We start from the raw sequence: 20,694 nt of genomic DNA, 5'->3' as shown, positions 1-20,694 counted from the left end.
TACATATTTGGAGTCGTCTTGCAAATAAATCTAGGGTTTTACCTATCAGAATGCAGTAAAAATTACTAAATCTTAGAAATACTGAAACACTATGCACACCTTTGTTTCTTCATAAGTATTTAGTAGGAAAAGAAGAACCCAGGTGCTTCTGATCAAATGCATTTGGCTTATGAATGTGAAGAGCTATAAAAAAGCAGGAGTTTCGCTGCTCCATAGTTGCATCCTTCCACAGAGAGAAAGGCTGTTGATAAATGTTGACAAATTGAAGATAGCTGCCAAACTTTCCATCAGATTCACCTTAAAGCTGCCAAACGATTCTGGAACAGTAAACTAGGATCCAAATCATGCATTTAACTGTTTAACACGGTAGGGACGGAGTTCACTGCAAAAACACAAACTCTTACCAAGTAGTTTTGGTCTAGTTTTTGAGTGCTGATGTCTTGAGAGAAGTCAAGACTAACATATAAGTAACATTTCTATATCTTGCTGAAATGATTTCAGCAAGATATTAGAAGCTTGTTTCAGGTGAAGAGTTTCTCAATATTTATTTTAAAATGTACTACTGTAGTTCCACTGGGACATTATTTCACTTATATTAAAATATTTTACCCTTTTTATAACTCAAATAATCTCCTAGTGGAACAAGCACTATTTCATCAACCTAAAATAGTCATTGACCTAAAATAAGCTCCTATATATGGCTGAAAAGTTACTTGTTTGTTAATTTTATCTAATTTCAAGTACACTTAGATGTTTGATTTGTTGTGTTGTGTGTGATGAGTTGAACTTGTTATGCAACCACAGCTTCCAAAACAACCAGAACTCTTGTTCTTATTACTTGTTGAGAAACAGAAGAGTCAAAGGTCAATGGTCCAGTCAAAGCCCAATCCTCAACTTGATTGAAATGCTGTGGTAGATTCTCAACCTGCACAGAAACAAATTTCTTCAAACTTTATTACCTCGTTTGAGATTGAGCCAATCATACAGTTGAATGTACGTAGTTACTTAAACTCAGCTTTTCTGTTTTATTATTGTTTCGTAAGTAATGTGGAATCTTCTGTGTGCTTGAAGATATATTTTGGTGTTTTTAGAACCTGGTGTTAGAGGACAGAAAAAGAGGGTGTACAGTCTTTTCATTCAAACTCTTCCTTATTCCCTGCTGAATGTTTTGCTACTATTTTCTCTTGTTTTATATTCTGGTTGAGAGTTGTCTTATCTTGCAACAACAGGACTTCCCATGCAGACCTCAACATGCTGCCATGTATCACTTTGTGCCTCCAGTGTCTTCTTTTCAGCTCGGTATTGCTGTGTGTAGTGAAGCAGCATGATGTAGGGTATAGCTGTGACTGTAGTCCAGCGACCAGCAGAGCATAAAGGCTGCTGTTGTATTCAGGGTTCTGGGTTGTGGCTCCCTATTGGCTGGAGCAGCAACAGCCTGCGGCACTGAGCAAAAATCAGCCCAGTTTCATTTCATAACCCCATTAAAATGACTTCAGTGTCCAAACTCCAACATTCAGGCAAAAGTACAAGATATAAATTAGATGATAATATAGGAAAGTTTCCAAAAACCATGCTAGGCACTTTTGTCATTACCGGTAGTTAAATTTGAACTAAGCAGCTATTGGGCCTACATATCTGGACGACTCTTTCACATTTGTGGTGCAAGAAAAGTAACATCTGATCTTCAGTTATATAGACCTAAATGAATATAAACTTTCATTAAATATTATAAATATTATTAAATTAGCCAGATTTACATTATTTAAAAAATTCCCAGTGGGAAGTAGGGAGCAGCCTTTGCAAAACCAAATCTTTTGTACTAAAATTTATCATTTACTTTGCTCATGAGGTTCTGCTGTTTTCTACCCCATATTTGAAAGCTGATAATGAAAGAAACGACTTCCTGTTCTGCAGAAACATCTCCTTCTCTCCATCCATCCATCCATCCATCTATCCATGTTTATAGTTTCCATCTTGAAGTGTCTGGAGGGATTTCAGACACTTCAAATAAATTCAAAATAAAAATTAAATATTAAAACTCTGAACTCTCTAAATTTCTATCTGAGAAAGTTAGACAATGTGTAGAAATTCTGTAAATACTTAGATTCATATCAGACATGAGAAAATAGAGTGACAAAGACTTTTATTATAATCTGTTGTTATATTTAAATATCTATATATATCTATCTATCTATCTATATATATATATATATATATATATATATATATATATAGATAGATAGATATATATATATAGATATATATATATAGATGTATATCTATATATATATATATCTATATATATAGATATATATATATATAGATATATATATATCTATATATATATATATATATTTAGTGAAAATGTTGAAGATGCTTCTGTTTACAGTAAATTGGTAGAATGACGGAAGCATTAGGGTACAAGGTGTTGCTTTGGTTTTTGCTGTCTCATCAAAATTTTCTCTTGGCCTTTAACGTCTATCCTCATCATGACTCAGCAGGTTTTACCTTCAAACTGAGAGGTTCTTGATTGCTTTTTGAGATTTGCTTTGCTTTATGACTGGCTGCGTGCCACCAGCAGGAGCTTGGTGTTCGCCCACCGGAGAGCTGCCAGCGCAGCGCATCGCATCGCTTCAGCCTGCTCCATATATTTAAGTGATTGCTGACTAAATTTATGACAGAACTGAAAAATGAAGTCTGCATTGCAATAACATTAAAATAGAGAGTTCTGCAATTTATTTGGCCTGCAACAAGTCAGCAATCTTTGCCACTGACAACACACACATACACACACCCACACCATTTCTGTGCATTTGCAGTTTTCTCCCTTCCTCCAGTTTTCCGTCACAGGAGCATGGGGGCCCATCTTTAGGGGTATCAAGGTAATGCTGGACTTTTGGCTGAGTTCAGGAATGCCTTCACATCTACAAACAGCCCGGCTCTTTGCTCGTCCTGTTTGCCTTTGTGGCTTGGTGTTTTTTAAGGTCCATACGAGCAAACACTCAGCAGGAAACACTGAGTTGTTGATCTGCCTCGCAGAACAGGATGAATGTGAGGGCTTGTGTGTGTTTCTCACACACCGTTTGTGTATTTCAGATAACTTTTTATTAAACCTGATGGGCGTGGCACAAAACAGTCAAATGTGCTCCAATGCTGCTTGCAGAAGCTTCTGCATAAATAAGAAATTGCAGTTTGATTGTGCGGCAGTGTTTGTCTGTTCCTGTTTGTGGATGTTGCCTGGAAACTTTATGAACTCTCATTGTTCAACATGTGGCATCTCTCTCAGTCGCCCCTCTGCATTTGTAAACAGGCGGCGGGGATGCATGGCCTCATTGTTTTGCATCATTATTACTGACAGGCCTAAATGACTTGAATGATGGGAAGCTCTTATACAAAATTAACCCGGCCCTGCGTGTTTACCCTGCCTGAATCGTGCAGCTCATTGGCTTGAAACAGAAGAAAGGGGGAAACAGGCCTCTCACATCCTGACATCTGCAAAGCACCTGTCCCGAGACGTGCATGCTGCGAGCATTCTTGAGCGCGTTCAAACCTCCATCTCCTCCTGTTTTACTCTCCGCCTTTGGAAAAACGCCTTGATCGTCATGTGCTTTAACAATTGACAGTGTTTTTTCCTGTCTCCTACATGTTCGTAGTCCGACTCTGGTAGGGATGGCTGAGTATTTCACTTGAGGATCATTTTAGGATACTTCTAAAAGAATTTTGTTCATCAACAACCGCTATGGTGTATCTGCCTTACATGTAAGACAAAAAGCTGTCACAACATCACCTCTTTCTGCATAAAAACAGATACATTCGTAGTCATACTGAACTACATTTTTAACATTTTGCCACAGTATTGCCAAAAACTTTATTGCATTTTATTGGAATTTTTTGGGATTGACCAGCCCAAAAGTAGTGAATAACTGTGAAGTTAAACAGAAACGATTTTCAGTCAGTTGATACTTAATAGAAGCACTATTTGCTGCATGTTTTGCTGTGAGTCTTGGGGTTTTTGTCTGTACTACCGTTACACATCTAGAGACTGATAATTATGTCAGAAACCTTATTCTCAGTCAGATTGGATGTATCCTGGTAAAAATAAGCTCCTTTTTTCTGCTTCGCAAAAAGGGTCTGGACCCTCAGCTATTCAGAAATAAATGGGAATCAAGAAGCTATGTAGTAAAGCAATGGCCAGGCTAGATTGGATTGGCGTTTTGATGGGAGTTTTGTCCACAGAGTCTCAATTAGATTTTGTTTGAGCCTGGTCTAACTCCATAGTACACTTTGATCTACACCAAGAGAGCCTAAAATTTGACCATTTGTAGAACAATTTTGTGTATCCCCTAAATATATCCTAAAAGTAGGATACAAATGTGACTGACCAGCACAAGGAGTTCATAAGAGGCTGGAAATATTGTTGAAGAAATAGTAATTGTTGCCCTGTTCTTTTTGCTGAGAATAGCCTAACAATTAGATCTAAAATTAACTCTTCTTTAATTTTAGCTAAGTTTAAAGACCCATTTTACACTTCAAATCTGGAATGATTTACAGATCTGTTTTCTAAACACACAAGACTATTTTTGGGCATGCAGAAGAAAATTCATATTTAATTTTCATTTCATTCATGGAAATGAAAAGATTTAGCTTTTTTTTAAAAAAAAAATAAATAATCAATTTAGCTTAAGGATTTTGTCAGCAAGGTACTTAACATCAACTCTGCATATGGCTGTATAAATCTGTGCACAATAGTGAGTGCAGTTTGGTGAATGTGTCAGTGTTGTAAAGCACTTTGAGTTGTCTAGCCTAGAAAATCACTATAGAACTCCAGTTCTGTAACCTCACTCCACTTCACACTGGAGGTGTGTTCCTGGGTGTTCTTGGTGCTGTTTGTTCACTAATATGGAGACTAAGTCAGAAACGCAGGGGGAGTCTATTTTCTAATTAGGGTTGCTTCTGAAGGCAATTGTAATTTTTTCAAATCCCGGTATGTATGAAGATGACAAAGATGTGTTTCTTTCTTTAATTCCATCTATACATCTGATGATCAAAGCGATGTGTACTTAAAGAATCAATCTAATAAATATTGTTTATGTAGATCTGAATGATTAAATGCAAAATTAAATTATTGTATTAGATTTTAATATTAGCACATTTAACTGGATGTAACTGGATGTTTTTGTTTGTTGCTCAGCCTTTTATAGCTCCATGCCTGCTGTAAACCGCAGCTCTGTGTTGTGAAGTCGATCACATGACGTGGTGAAGTTGACCGCTCAGCCTGACAGCTGAATGTCTGTGTCTGTTTCCTGTCCCAGATAACAGCAGTATGCAGAGAGGCCGCCCTCCTGGCCCTGCAGGAGGACATCAAAGCTGCACACATCGAGGCCAGACACTTTGAAAGTGCCCTGAACACGGTGAAGCCTCGGATCCCCGACTCGCTCGTCCAGTCGTACGTCAGCTATCAGCAGCAGCACAGCGGCTTCTGTTTCTTCTGACAACGCCACTCTGGACTCTAACACTGCAGTAGCACACATCTTCACTTGCATTCTATGTATTGAATTTTGATCCTAATGGATTGACACAAAATAAAACTGGATATTTTGTGACTGTCATGAACTCTGAAATTCTGTTTTTGTGACAATATTTTTGTTTGATAAGAAAAATATTTCCAAAATTCCATGCTGTATAGTACTTTACAGTAACTTGCAAAAGTGCTTCAGGGCTTTTTATTGTGATTTTATCTGATAGACAAGGTAGTACATAGTTTTCAACATTTTTCATATAATCTGAAAACTGTCTCTTGCATTTGCATTTGTGTCACTTACATTTGGTATGATTAAAATAAAATGTCAACTGCCATCAACCTAAGCACACGATCCCCACAGTGAAACATGGTGATGCCAGTATCACTCTTTTCTCCAGCAGGGTGAAAGATTGATGAGGCAAACATAGGAGAATCCTGGAAAAAAATCTTTCAGGGGGCTGTAATAATAATCCTAGAGACTGGGATCCAGCAGGATAACAACGCTACAGCCAGAGCTACAGTGGTTTAGATCAAAGCATATACAAGCGTTAGAATGGCCCAGTGAAAATCCAGACTGAGATACAATTGAGAATCTATGATGAGGCTTAAAAAATTCAGTTATTGAATTGTTAATAAACAGCGGGCAAACTTTTAGCCTCGAGATGTACAAAAGCTGCTACCATAAGTGAATAAAGTTTATTTATATCAGTCTTCACAGATTAAAATCACAAAGAAGTACTGTACTATAAGTGAAACATAATGCAGTTCTCTAAAGTTTTGACATGGGGCTCTGAACCCAAACGCATGTAGCTCCTACTACTGAAATACATTCTTTCTTTTCACCACTTTCTGTTGGTCTATTACATGAAATCCAAATAAAGTATATTCTTTAAAGTAGGCAAATTTTGGTACCAATACATTCCCAATAAATGAAATAGAATATAAAATATTATATATATATATATATATATATATATATATATATATATATATATATATATATATATATATATATATATATATATATATATATATATATATATATATATATATACACACACACTCTGTGTGTTTTTTTTTTATTAAGTGCTCATACGCAATTATTTAATGCATTTAATTAAAAAATAACCTGCTCAAACTTCCTGGTGCGTTTCTGCTTCCTAAACTTTGCTTCGTGGAGCTGCAGATCAGAACCGCGGGGGAGAAAAACGGTCACGGCTGGTATATTCATCTCATCCATACGTGGAAAATAGGCTAATTGCTGTAATCGTGAGATTTCCGTCCGCACTTCCGACCACTAAGAGTGGGGATCGAGGCGGCCATCTGTCGCGGGATTTGCAGTATCACCAAGAGGCTGGATTTTTACATCCACTCATTACTGCGCCACAAACTCGCTTCAACTCTCAGCTTAAAGCCTATAGGCATTTTTATGTTGTTTTTTTTTTTTTTTTTTTTTTTGTGTGTGGGTGTGTGTGTTTTGTTCCCCAAGCATTTGCTGACCCGAATTGGCGCCCGGGGTCATCCATCTATTGATTTTTCCATTTGAATGGGATAAATTGACTTTGTATTGAACTTCCTTTTCTCATGGATCCGGATGTAGCGCATCCGCGACACCAATCAAAGCAGACAGTCAGGAACAGAGGAGCGAGGGGAGGGGGCTGGTGGCAGCAGAGAGGCGCAGAGGGGGGCAGAGTCTTTTCCCCCTGGCTGCAGGGCTGCTTTTTTTTTCTTAAGGTGGTCTCAGACTAACCCATTTCCACCTCATGCAAAAAAAAATAAATCAGCACATTAACGGAACTTCACTTCCTCTAATGACATGCATGAATACGCAACGGGAACATTCAGAGGAGTTCAGAAGACATCCTGTTGATGTGTTCCTCCATAAATATGTTGGGAAAGTCACGCAAATGAAGTCTGAGCTGTTTAAAGAGAACATGACAGTGAAAACTACAACTGGGGGATTAAATTTGGATTTTCATTGTGAGACTTGAAAAAATGCAACGTTTTTTTATTCTTTTTTCTTTTGAATAGTCCGAAAAAGAAAATTCAGATTGAATCTTTTGTGTGTTTGGGTTGATGACATCACAAGAGGCAGTGGGCTCAAGCTGATCCTCTTCCTTAGCCATACTTGTTATGTTTCTAAGAGATGGAGTATCCCAGTCACAGACAAAGAAGAGTAGACATAACATTGTGCTTTTTTTTTTCAAACATGCATGAGTGTGTCCGCCATATTGTGAGAGGCTAATTTGACTTGGGAACATGTAGAAGTCTGCCAGGAAGCAAGGTTTTCTGACTAAAAGAATCACTACAACGTTTTGTTAAGCTACCCATATGGGTGTTCATTTTGGTTCTAGTAATGGTAATCTTAATAAATTAAGATCAAAAAAATAATATGCAAATCAAGACAGCACAGGGCAACCAATATGAACCTCATTGACCTTACAATGGACATAAACTCACTCAATCTGTAAAAATAAACCAAATTATTTCCTTTGTAATCACAATATGCTTCAGCTACTCTGTTGAAAAATATTTTATAGTAAAAATTTTATATATCCCATGGAGAATCCCATCAATGGCAAATTTTCAGCCCATTTTCCACGTAAATGGATCTTAAATATAAATATTGACTGATACTAGATATTGTATCAGGAATTACAGCTAATCTTAATTACAATTTTGAGCATCAAAAATAACATTTGTTTGATTTTAAAATCCATTTAAAGCAAATGTTTATTCATACCATAGCATTATGATGAACATAAGTCAAAAAAAAGAAGGAAAAAAAATGTTTTGAACCAGTATGTTTTCACAGTAGTCACATTACCAAAACCCCTTTTTAAAATACATTACACTTCTTCCTTCCACACATTTTTCTATTAGCATCATCTGTGCGCGGACTACTTTACCTGACAAATTGCTTCTGTAATCATTTTTGTAATATTTTCACTTTTACATCTCGGTATTTCATTAGTTTGTAAGCAATTAACGTAAAAATGAACAGAAATTAAAGTTTAATATCACTCTGTATGTATTAGAACTATAAATTTAAAAAAATGCCAGAGCTGGTACAAAAGTTCTAAAAATGTTTAAATTATGCAGCAAATATTAGCAGAAGGATAATATAAATAAACCACCCGGGGCGCTCATTACATAACTATTAGTCATATTAACCTCATTCATGTCATTAATCATAACAATCGGAAAGTAGTTGTTTCTGCCGCTGCCTGGTCCTCCTCCTCCTCCTCCTTCTCAACTCAGAATGGAAAACCCGTTCCACCTTAACTCAGCGCGCCCTCTCTCTTCCATCGGCCGGCCTTCCACATCTGCCCAATGAATCAGGAGCGGATGCGGTGTAGCCTGGTCAGATGAGACCAAAATGGATTTGGATGTTCATCCTGCCACCACACTTTACCCATAAGTGTACTAATATTGTGAATATTATGTGTGGGGCAGTCTTTGAGTCTTTGAGCTCAGACTTTATATAATTTAAGAAAGTACAAAAGAAAAAACTTAAGAAGCTCAAGTTGTTCAGTACTTATTGTCTCCACTGTATGTGAAAAACTGAAATGTGACTCAAACAGTGACATCGCCCCCCTTTTCCTCGTTTTTGCACTTGTTTTAGAGTACCGGTACATTTGGCAGCTCTACACGCCCACGTAATGCTGTCAGCTTTGGCTGGTCCATTACTGCAGCTTTAGGGTTTTTTCAGGGGGCCTACCAAAGTACAAACATGCATGACTACCAAATGAGTCACGATGGAACCTCCAGTCCACACATCCTCACAGGGGCAGTCCTTTTCTTAGCCAGGGCATCTCTGCTGGCAAGGCAGGATATAAACAGTCATCGTCTTCCACAACATTCAACACCAAAAAGGCCTACTTCACCTTTCCTCCCCACACTCATCTGGTTTTCATTATTTCCCCTCACAGCGTATAAATAGAATTTTGTAATCAGAAGAGAAAAAACAAAACACACTAGAAAAGGGGTTTTAACAGGAAAGTTTGTCTTTTTTTTTAGACCAAAGTTTATGGAAGTTATCTACTCAGATAACCTGCTCTATTGTGGGGGAGGAATACGTCACAGAAAGTTTGAGGAATGTTGGGTAAGGATTTTATTTCCGGTACAGGTCCTGATAAAACCTGGACCAAAAGTTCATCTACTTTCAAACATCAGAAATAAATGCTCTGCACGCAAAAATTATAAACATTACAGAAACTTATCTTTGCCTTATAACTTCCCTTATAAGGATTTACATAAGATCAATGAGCCCCACAAAACCTTTCAACGATGCCAAAAAAATTCCCCAAAACTACAGAGAGTCAGTTCTGTCAGATATTATTATCGTAATAAAGAACATTTTTTATTCTCTAAGAAGTCTGCCTCTGTCAGTTTAAAAGGAATCTCATCATCTTCCTTTTTAGTCAGCTTTATTTTGACATCAATGAAGAACTATTTTGATTTAAAGCAGACTTAAAAACTCTCCTGTGTTTGGTCTTGCTTCACTGTAAGACCTCCAGTAAGAAGTTTCTATAAATGGTTATTGCTAAATACATTTTCGACATTGATGCTTTCTTACATATCTGCAGAATCTGACTTAATCCTGGTGAACAACAAGATTAAACTTCATCTTCATTAACAACCAGATAAATAACAGTTTATTGATCTTTTACAAGGATTTATACATTCTAATACTTGTTCTGTCACTCTTTCTCTTCACCACTTTGTATTTTTGGACATGTGGCAGTCTGCCATGAGGTTGTGTCATACTAATGGTGTGTCATTTTAAGCCTGCCTTAACAACTGACAATTTAAAGTAATTTTTTTAAATGAAAATTTTAATTTTAGTCATATATAATTGTAGGAAAATATGGTTATATGGCTTCAACAAATATTATTTACCAACCAGAGATCTTTCAGTTACTTGGGTGGGATGTATCTGTCATATTTCATGAGAGTCACATAGTGGTTGCAACCACAACCAGTGGAAATATGTTGTAATACGCAATTGTTGGAAAATAATAAGCAAAAATATTCTACCAAGAGAAATAAATGATGCACAATGGTTCGTCAGAGTAAACCGGTTTGCTCGCAGGTATGGAATAGGAGTATGAACTGTTGAGGAGGTGGTGACTCTGACCTAGGGCTTAAACCTTGAACTACTTTATTAGAAATAACTCTCAAAGCAAAATCTATGACAGAGTTTTGTTTAGTTCATATAAGAAGTGCATAATGGTCAAGTGTTTCCATGGAGAAATATGGTTATGGGTACGCAGTTGTTAAGATGTAATAAACGACGGGAGACGAATGCAAAAATAACATTTTTTATGATGATATAAAACTAAAAGCAAGTAGACAGATCTGTTTTTGATTCTCAAAAAAGCATTACTTGTAAATAGACTTTTATTGTTATAACTCCAATAAAGTCTTGTGCATGTCTAATGATTAAAAATTAGGAATTAATTCCAAAACATGACTTAAAAAAGTCATGTTTTGGAAAGTTTTATGATTAGTTTAATGAAAAGTTTCCATAAAAACCTTGCAGTGGAATAGTTCAAACTGTGAGTATATTTTTAGGTTCATCCCAAGCCCAAAACAACAATTAGCTTCCAGCTGCTTCCTGTTCATCAGCATGTAAGAGGACAAACAGTTATTTACTCAGCCTTTTCCCTCCCCTGGAACCTTAAAGAGCCTTCAGGGACAAACTGCTGTTATATCAGGTGTCAAGGGCTATTTAGGATGGAGGTGTTTCACCAGAGCTTCAGTCTCTAAAGCATCTGATTGTGGGTCAGTTTCCTGACCAAAGATCACATGGACCAAATGGTAATCACAGAGAGAGAAGATCAACACAGCAGCACACGACCCTCAGCAATCATTTACAGAGATCCTTTGGCAATTAATTGAATGTTGTCTTTGCTGGTCATCAACTGCTTCTGTTTCATCACATTTATTGACTCAAAGTGTCTGCAAAGGTGATGTAACAAATGTCTTTGCTAGTTCTCAGCTGGGTAGCTGTAAGCTAACTCAATCAGTTGGCCTTACTGTTGTAAACAGCAGCGTTCAAGTTCCTGGCTCTGATTCCTAAATGTGTGAACAATCGCTGAAAAGATACAGTGCCTTTTGGTATTCACACACTCTTCCACAGTTTGACTAATTACAACAACAAACATCAGGGTTTTTATTAGTAGTTTATACTATAGACCAACTAAAAGTTGTAGAAGTAAAATAATTCATGACTTTCAAATGTTCTTTCAAAAATAATTCCAGAAATGTGGGATGCATGTGTACAGCTGTTCTGTTTCTGGCCTTGGAGGTTCGTTAGAGGATATTAGTAAACAAACAGCATGTAGAAAACCAAGGAACGCAGCAGAGAGGTCAGGGAGAAGCCTAAAGCCTGCTCAAGTTATTAAAACAATATGGAGCACTATTCAATCCATCATCTGAAGATGGAAAGAGAACTTGTAACGACACCTATAATTTCCCTTTGGGATACATAAAGTATGTTTGAATTTGAATTTGATTTTAATTAGGGAGGCAGCCAAGAAGCCCAAGGTTACTCTGGAGGCACTGCAGAGATCCACAACTCAGGTGTGATGACCTACAACACGGGTCTCCAATCTGCAGCCATGATACTGCTTCTGTTTGGGGAAAAACAGAAGCAGTAATGGGAAAAAATGGCTGCCTTATTATAAAATGTTAAGAAAATAAAAAATAAAAAAAGTTGACATTGTTACAAGAAACCTGTGACATGTTTCTGTTTATCATAAGTTATGTGAAGAACAAAAAAACTGTGTTGAAGAATGTGCTAAAATGAGACCAAAGTTAAAATGTAAAATCAAAATGTAAAAAATGTAAAATAAAAAAAAATAAATGTAAAATGTAAAAATGTAAAATCAAAGCCTAAATGTAAGCAGATTTATGTGGCAGAAAACTAACTCTACATATTATCCTGATCACAGCATCACATGCGGTGGTGGTAGAATCATGTGGAGATTCTTCACTCGTGCATGGACAGAAAAGACTACTGTTCACAAATGCTTCACATGCAATTTAATTCTGCTTAAGCAGTTTTGCGAAGAACGAATGAAAAAATTGATACAAAATGCAAATGAAAACATTCAAATTTTTTAGATAAATGGTAAAAAAGGGGAAAAATAATCTGTGAATTCTTTCCTTCTTACTGTCTTACCGTGTCATTTAAAATCCAATTAAAGTAAAGTTTTTGGGGTATGAAATTTTTTGCACATCAAAGTATTGACAATACTTCATCTTAAATAAATAAAAATAAGAGCCTGCATCGTAGATAAATCACCTTGATGAAGAAGAACCACGAGATCCCTCTCTCCCAGTTAAAAACTATCTCCAAGATTTTCCCTGAAAAATCACGTCCTTGTTCCTCTTTAAGGACCCCAGGGGCCTTTTTTTAAAAATGTGTTTTCTGCATTCCAGTCCCCCTGTGCCCACTTTTGTTCCGTTTTCTCCTTTGATATCTCAACCAGCAACAACAAAAAAAGCATCCCACATGCACATCAGGTACACAGCAAGAAAAGACAGACGGATTTGGCAACGGAGAGGAGGAAGCTTGGCCTTTCTTTATTCCCTCACCCCACCCCCCCACATCATTCCCTCTTTTTTCTGAGATTAGACTACGCATCCAGACAGATGGTTCCCGTCTGCTGGCTTTTTTCAATTCACTTCCTCTCATCACAGACAGTCACTCTCCCCCCTCCCCATCCTGCTGTTGCTCAGTCCCACCCCTCTCCCTCTCCCCTCCCCCTTCAACGGCTCCTCTGTTATGTGGCTGGAAATAATCTTTTATTGCCCAGTTGTTCGGAAGTGACCTCCTGCCCTTGATTAGATAGGGCCAAGTCCTATCACACGATTGTGTTTGAGCTGGCAGGACAACCCCCCCATTACTTCCCAACACTCACACACACCATACCCACCCCCTCCCAAAACAGCGCCATCCTTTCTCCAGCCCCCCCCCCATCCTCCTCCTCCTGCCAGGGACTTGGTGATCCCATGTGAGGGGACAACAATAGGGGGCTTTAGTCCCCTCCAACTCTTCTCGGCTGGGGAGCAAAAGGGTGGGGGTCATGAGGGACTTTCTTTTTTTTTTTCCCATCACTCATCCAGTGACCGATTGGAAGTCCCAACGCTTCAACCCCCATGCCCAGTGCCATGGTTAACCTCCCAGTTGCCGGATGCTCACCCTTCGACCCTCAAAGCCTCCTTCACCTCCCTTTCTTGATGACCCCCACCGCCCTTTAAGAGCCTGCCCAGACACAGATAGATAGACTTTAATCTCCTACACTATCAGCAGACCTTTGAGTCTGCTGTGTGGTCCAACAGGTGGGCCTGCTGACATATTATGACCTCTTGTTGAGCTTCAAATCAGGCCGGCCTTGATCCTGTGAAATACCAGTTTCTCTATGAACACTCAGTTCTGATCCCAGGGAGGTGAGGATGCCAAATCTGTACCAACTTTTTATTTGCCTGAATCATCATCATTTTAGGAGAGAAAATTGTCCATGGGTATTTATTTTGTTGCATTTTTGTAACTTTGTTTTTTTGCGTTTTTACATTCTACATTCCACAGTGAGGAACATTTTGTATTCTATGTTTGATTTTCTTGGCTTTATCTTAGTTAATTTATTTAATATTTTGGTTTCTTGAATAGATTTTTTTCTCTCACTTTTTCTTTTTTCTACATTTAACAACAGGGACCGAATTTGATCTTTTAAGGAACCGTAGCAAAAAGTCTGTCAGTCACTGATCTATGCACAGTTTGCTTATTTATCAATTAAAGCAACTAAATTAGCTCCTGCTTTACGACTCTATTGGCATAATATGAAGGTGAATCTGGACACGGTCCTCTCTGCTTGAATTGCACCAGTTTCACTGACACTAGAAAAGCCCCTCAGCATGATGCAGCCACCGTCATGCTTGACAATTGGAACAGCGGTTTTACGTTTAGAAAACATCACCTTAACTTCCCTGAAAGTTATTCTTGTCAAATGACCAAACAGATCAATCTTTGTCTTGTCTGTAATTTTTTTCCCCCAAATGCATTTTTTGTCCATTTAGCCAAATGAAAATATAAGTAATGCTTGAAGCTGTTGACTTTGGAGACCAGGGAAGAATTCCCATCAGTAATAAGATGTTGAATTTTGACTTAACATACTTCAATCTGGACGAAGGCATTGGTGTTAATGGTGTTGTTTTTGCATAATCTGACTAATGTCCTCTCTTCTGAGGGAGATTGTGTGGGTCAGATGGTTGAAACCTAGTCACAAATGGGTTTTCTAACAGGAGAATGATCCAAACATCAAACATTAAAACTTCTGGAATAACCCTGAACACAACCCTGTTGAAAGGCCTTTCACAAAAATCAGCCTGCCATTTTAGGTAGGAAGATTGGTGAAATATCCAAGCAGACCACCTAACGTTTGCAGGTGAGTGAATTACAGTTAGATAAATCCTGTCTCCTTTTGACTGTGCAGACTTTATGAACTTGGATCAAACTGAAGTAGTTTCTCTACAGGATGCAATGACACAATTTCACAGTTTGCATCTATTTCTTTCGTGGGTTAGCTCTTTTCAAACTAGTTTAATTGATCTATAAACATAGTCATGCAATGCAACTACCATTTTTTTTTTTTATTAAAAACACAAACCTCAGAAGTATTTTTCCATGTCAGTTTTACAGCAGAGCTCCAACACCAAAGGCAACGCTGCACCCCCACACCCCACCTTTTCCCCTCTTTGGCTTATTTGTCTCCTTGTCCTCTGGAGCTGTAAACCCATAACAAAACCCTCGGGTGTCCAGTTTCAGTTTGGGAGAGAAGGCCAGCTTCTGTGAATAGGACAAGAATAGACAGGAAGAGAACTCTGATTACCTCCATAAAGAACTGACCTTATGTGACTCTTCTCTTCCTTTTAGGGTATTTTAAGTCGCTGCTTTTTAAAATTAAAACACACTAACATGCTATGTAAGTATGGTGTATGGACGAAGAGGCACAAACTACAGATGGAGGTAGTTTAGCATTGAAATCCTTTAAAAATACTTTTCATAATCATATCATCATGTGTTTACAGACAGTCTATTACGGTGAAGGAATGAGGCCCAGTGGAAGGATTTCAGGCATCTGTTTAGCAGGGCCCCCTTTCCCTTCTTCAAGGGTCTTCAGCACCAGATCCAGAACGAGGGTCCAGAACAAGAACCGTATGAGTTCTACCCCCGAGGGCTGGGGGAGGCTGAAGGAGGGGTACTCTAGATCAAAGAAAATAGACACAGAAATGGCTTATCTGTTGTTGATTCTGGGCTTAAGATCAAGCAGTGGTTGCAAGAAATGTGTCAAGGAATTACAACCCTGGATCAGTGAATCACCTTCTTTCCATTTCTTTTTTGTTTTCTCCTCAGCTTTGAACATGGAGGAGTATTTAAGAGGTTTAACGAGGCGCTAAGAGTGCTAATAATAATGATTTATAATTTAATCATTATCAAAACGACACCAACTCATCAAATGTGACGTAGAAAGAATGTTTTTCTTACTGGCAGGATTTGGAAGTTTTCCCTCTGAACATAATTTAATCATTTCTTTTCCCACCCAGCTCGCTCCTTTACATTTCAATTTAGGACTCTGCAAGAGGTGTGATTCTATCTCCATGCCCCACAAAGGCGGTATTATGCCAAAGGGGAAATCGAACCTTAAGGGCCGGCACTTTCCCTGCTGTAGATCTTATTAAGTATGTCCCCCAATAATACAACTCAGCTTGACTCCTGCAGACCACACCTCTGTACAGAAAAAAACCTGTCCATCACGGGGCCTGGCGAGACCCTGACATGGTGAGCTGTGGAATGATTGGCACTTCATAGGATGTGTGCAGACTCAGGGGAGAAATAGAGAAAGGCTTGTGCAACATGTCAACTTCTGTTTAGTTGTGGACCACTGACGCTAGCTATTTGATATAAAATACAGAGTCAGATGTAATCATCCATGATATCTTGTCGGAAAAATATATTTTTGAGGGTAGCAAAGTCTCTCAATGTACCAACGTATCTTAAGTAATAGAAAGTTTGTATCAAGAAGTGATCCAGTTTAAATTGGTTTGTTTTTTTCTTTAAACAATAAATAAAAAAGTTTATTTTGGAGGCAGTCGAGTGGCAGTGGAGACTCCTGGACATAATCACATATCTGCAATAGTATTCAAGTTAATACCTGAAAAATCTGGTGAAATTCAAATCAGTAAAGCTGTTCAGTCCAGTTCAGGTGAGGAAACATAAGAACATGAGAATGAGAAGAACTATATTTAATTGGAACCAGCTGGACTTTCTTTTGGTGCAGACTTATTTCAGTTGTGAATGCACTGTTCATGAACTGAACTAAACTTAACAAGACTAGAGTAGACAGGATTGTCATGAAATATAATGTTATATGTCCAGCAGGTCTCAAACCATTCTTATTTAATCATTTATTTTTCATTTAAACACCAGTAGCAGAAATTTTTCTCATGTAAAGCAGAAATACAAAATAGATTTGGAAAAATCCATTTTTTAACCTTTCCTTCCTTAAAGACAATATTCAGAGCCTAGGCAGGGAATTCTAACCATGACATGGAATGGAAAAGTGAATTAACTCAAAAAGAGAAACATGCATTATATATGTACATACATGCAAAAGTGCTATGAATCTTTTTAAAGAGGGGAGCTAAGACACTACTGTGTATAATTTAGTCAAATATAATAAAACAGATTCAAATTCCAAACATATTTAACGATCTTTGACCTCATTATAATGGTATGAAAGTGTTAAGATCACTGATTTCTACAATAAATATGTTTAATTACAGAAAATGAGCAGAAAACACCAAAAAAACATTTCCAAAACATACTGTAAAGTGATATATGTTCAGTATAGGTAAACAGCAGCATTTTAGAGTGCAGGTAGACAACATGTACAGATAGCTGGTTACTTAAAAAGCAAATGTAAATCTGTGGCCATCGTGTAGACAGGCCTACAGTTCCTAATCCGTGGCTGCTCCAGTGTCCTTCTCAGAGGACGACCAGCTGTGGAAGACGTGTGAGAAGAATAAAGGGAATCTCACACCATTACTCAGGATGAATCAAAAGAGGTAGACTTTGAACAAAAGAAAAGCATGAGAGGAGCAAAAAAGTGAAACCAGCTGTCTGGAAGTGCCTCATCTACTGTGGGCGATAAAGCGATGGTGAAGGCTCATATTCATGTTGAAATATGGACACAATGAAACGCTTAATTTACCTTTAGGGGAATATCAGAGGCCTTCCACCTCGCTGATTTTTATAAACAACGAGGGCCAGACTGCTCTTTTGTGTTTGTCCCTTTAAAATATATATGAGGTGTAGCAAGAGCAGACAACAAAGCCCCTTCTAACACTTTCCTTTCCTGAGGGGGTTGAGAACACAGTGGGCCCACATCAAGCCTGCAGACTTACCCCCACCATGCTGCACAGGTGCAACTTTAAAAGAGCTCTCACTGGAGGCAGACTGAACGCCTGCAGTAAAGGGAAAAAAATCCCCCTTTCTCAGTACTCCTTTCTTTTATATGATCATTTAAAGGTCAGAGTGATATTTTGTTGCATCTCATGCCAGGGGACTAGGACTCTGAGTTTTGCATTCTTTCCTATCAGCTACATGATGATAGTGATTTAGGGATATCGCTGTCTCTGTGGAGCAGTTCTAACTTGGTATAACTGATCAAAGGAGAATGTTATTGTGTTGTACAACAAATGTGTATATATATTAATCAAACACCATCAGTGTACCGAGAAAATATTACAAATCTGCTTTATAAGAGGGAGTACATAAAAAAATCCACCATGACACTTGAAGGACAGACGAAGAGAACATTTTGTTACGTAAATTGTATGAATGAACTTTATCTAAAATTATAGCCTGAGAGGAACTCAGAAAACAAACAGACACAAATTACCATCTGTCTACCCCTGTCAGTAGGTTTCCCTCTTGTCCGCAGACTAACACGGTGATGTCAGTCCTAGTGCTCTCAGGTATTCTTTGGACTTTATGACTTTCCGCCCGTAATCTGTGATTCAAGTTGCTGATAGCAAAGTTGTCAGGATGCCATTAAAATGATAATAAATCATCCTGAGCAGATGAAACTGTTGCTCTTAATGCTAAAGGTTGCTACTTTTCCTCTGCCTGTGCAGCAGACATGTTGAACTACAAGTGACCTAAATAGGTCTGCTGCAGATAAGCTATCTCGCATCCTCAGGAAGTACACTCTTCTAACATTTAAAGAGTCTACAGTATTGCAGAGGTTAGGGGTTAAGACATGCTGCAGAAATTTGTTTTACTGCTATTTTTGACAAGTTATATGCTAAAGACATGACTTCACATTCTTTTTTTAGCTCCATTGTCATATTAACAACAGAATCCTTCATTTTCAGGGTTGGCTGATTATACAACATGCAACTTCTGTGATTTAAAAAAAAATTATGCATATTCTCATTCTGGTGGATATTTTGAGAAACTTTTCTTGGCAGACTAGCTGGAATTCATTTATATTGGTCAGTTTTCTTGCACAGACGCAACTTTTAGGCAATGTGCAAACGTTTTTAGTTAGGTTGCCATGAGGGTCATGAAGTGCCATTCCAGATATTCAACATTATCCTATTTTATATATATATAGAAAAAGGTTTTGGATTATTTTCCTCTTTGAACACAACTGATCCCGAGTTTACAAAAAACAATGTTGTTACTGAGTTTTTACATTTCTTGTAAATAATCTGTTGCTATTTTTTATGCACAAATACACATGCACATGTACATTTGTAAAAAATTTAATCAGTTACACATTTCTCTGAAACAAAGAATACTATTTCAATGACTTTAAAGTCGTGTATTTTCCTCATGTTGTACAATTGTCCTCGCTGTACTCTCTAATGTTTTTTTTTTTTTGTTTGTTTTCATATTTCCTACTTTCTTGTGAATCTACATGCTCCGATTTCCTAAAGGATTTTTATATTTTGCTCTATTCTTGATTTGAATTTCACAAAAGCCATTCTTCATAATTAGATCCATTCTAAGCAATACTTGCACCAAAGTAGACCCTCAGCACTATACAACCGTCATTTTGCTGAACAGCTGATTCAGTGCATTTAGATCTGAAATCCTCACCTGATCTTCCAAAAAAGCTTCTGGTCATTGTAGCCAAAACCTCCAAACAATAAAACCTCTCTTCAAAAACATTAGTCTTGTCCACTTGTCTTACATTTAAAAATTCTTTCATCAATCCCAATGCAAGGAGAGTTGAAATAAACCATAAAATAACACTCATTCTTGTGATGAGAGGATGTAAACTGTAGGTGTAAGCAATTAAATAGATTCCTTTCATACTATGTTTTCATCAAAGTAATCCATCACAGGAGGATTTCCTACTTTCTTTTGTGAGCATTGTGGCCTTGGATGTTCAACGGTCAGCCATTAATGAAGTAAAGGTCATGCTCTGTGCAGAGGAAATGCACCGATACTATCAATCTGTTTCCAAGGCTCTTGCATCAGAAAGGAGCTGGAGGTGAAGGCGGGGTAAAACGTTTACTGCACTGTAGGTGCCAAACAGTACTTTCAATACCTTCACACCCCACCGCCTCCTCCATCTACATGACAATAGCCCCTGCTTGTTGACCTGGTATGTTCCACTTCCACAGATGTGGTGTTGTTGTCATTTATAATTTCTTTTCTGTCACTTTGTCAGGCCCCCTCTTTTGCTCACATTTTACCAGCTTTGCTGTTTGATTCAGGAAGAAGAGAGGACTGCTGGAGTGGGTAGGAGGAGGTGGCGTGGAGAGCGGGAGTGGGTATGAGGGACTAAAGGGTGGTGGAGGGGGGACACATTGAGTTTGCCAGTTCAGGCAGAACGATCGACAGGAAGCCAGGCAGGAAGGAAGACGAGCCCCTACCCATGAAGTGCCATTGTTTGTGTGATGTGACTTGAAGCGGCCAGAAATGACTGATGGTGGGTTTCTCAGCTGCTCTGACCCACTTCTCAAAGCGTCACCAAACACACGGCCTGCTGCAGATGGAGCACACAAAAGGAGGAGCTCAACTTTTCCCCACAGTGCTTAATTTAGTTTAATTTTGGTACATAGTCCACATCCCAGTGTTATCAGATTAC

General features: G+C 38.0%; 1 protein-coding gene across 2 annotated transcripts in view; it reads left to right on the top strand.

Moving 5' to 3' along the window:
* The window catches only part of spata5 (spermatogenesis associated 5), a 107,266-nt gene extending 101,657 nt beyond the window's left edge, over window positions 1-5,609 (top strand). For both annotated transcript variants that reach the window (XM_044126464.1, XM_044126462.1), the window contains one exon: window positions 5,313-5,609. In XM_044126464.1, coding sequence (XP_043982399.1) covers window positions 5,313-5,492 — 180 coding nt within the window. In that variant the 3' untranslated portion in view covers window positions 5,493-5,609. The remainder of the gene's footprint in view (window positions 1-5,312) is intronic.
* The last annotated feature ends 15,085 nt before the right edge of the window (window positions 5,610-20,694 follow it).

Source organism: Gambusia affinis, linkage group LG09 (assembly GCF_019740435.1).
Source record: "Gambusia affinis linkage group LG09, SWU_Gaff_1.0, whole genome shotgun sequence".
Lineage (NCBI taxonomy): Eukaryota > Metazoa > Chordata > Actinopteri > Cyprinodontiformes > Poeciliidae > Gambusia > Gambusia affinis.
The sequence above is the reverse complement of the archived record's forward strand: the minus strand, read 5'-3'. Positions and strand labels throughout refer to the sequence as shown.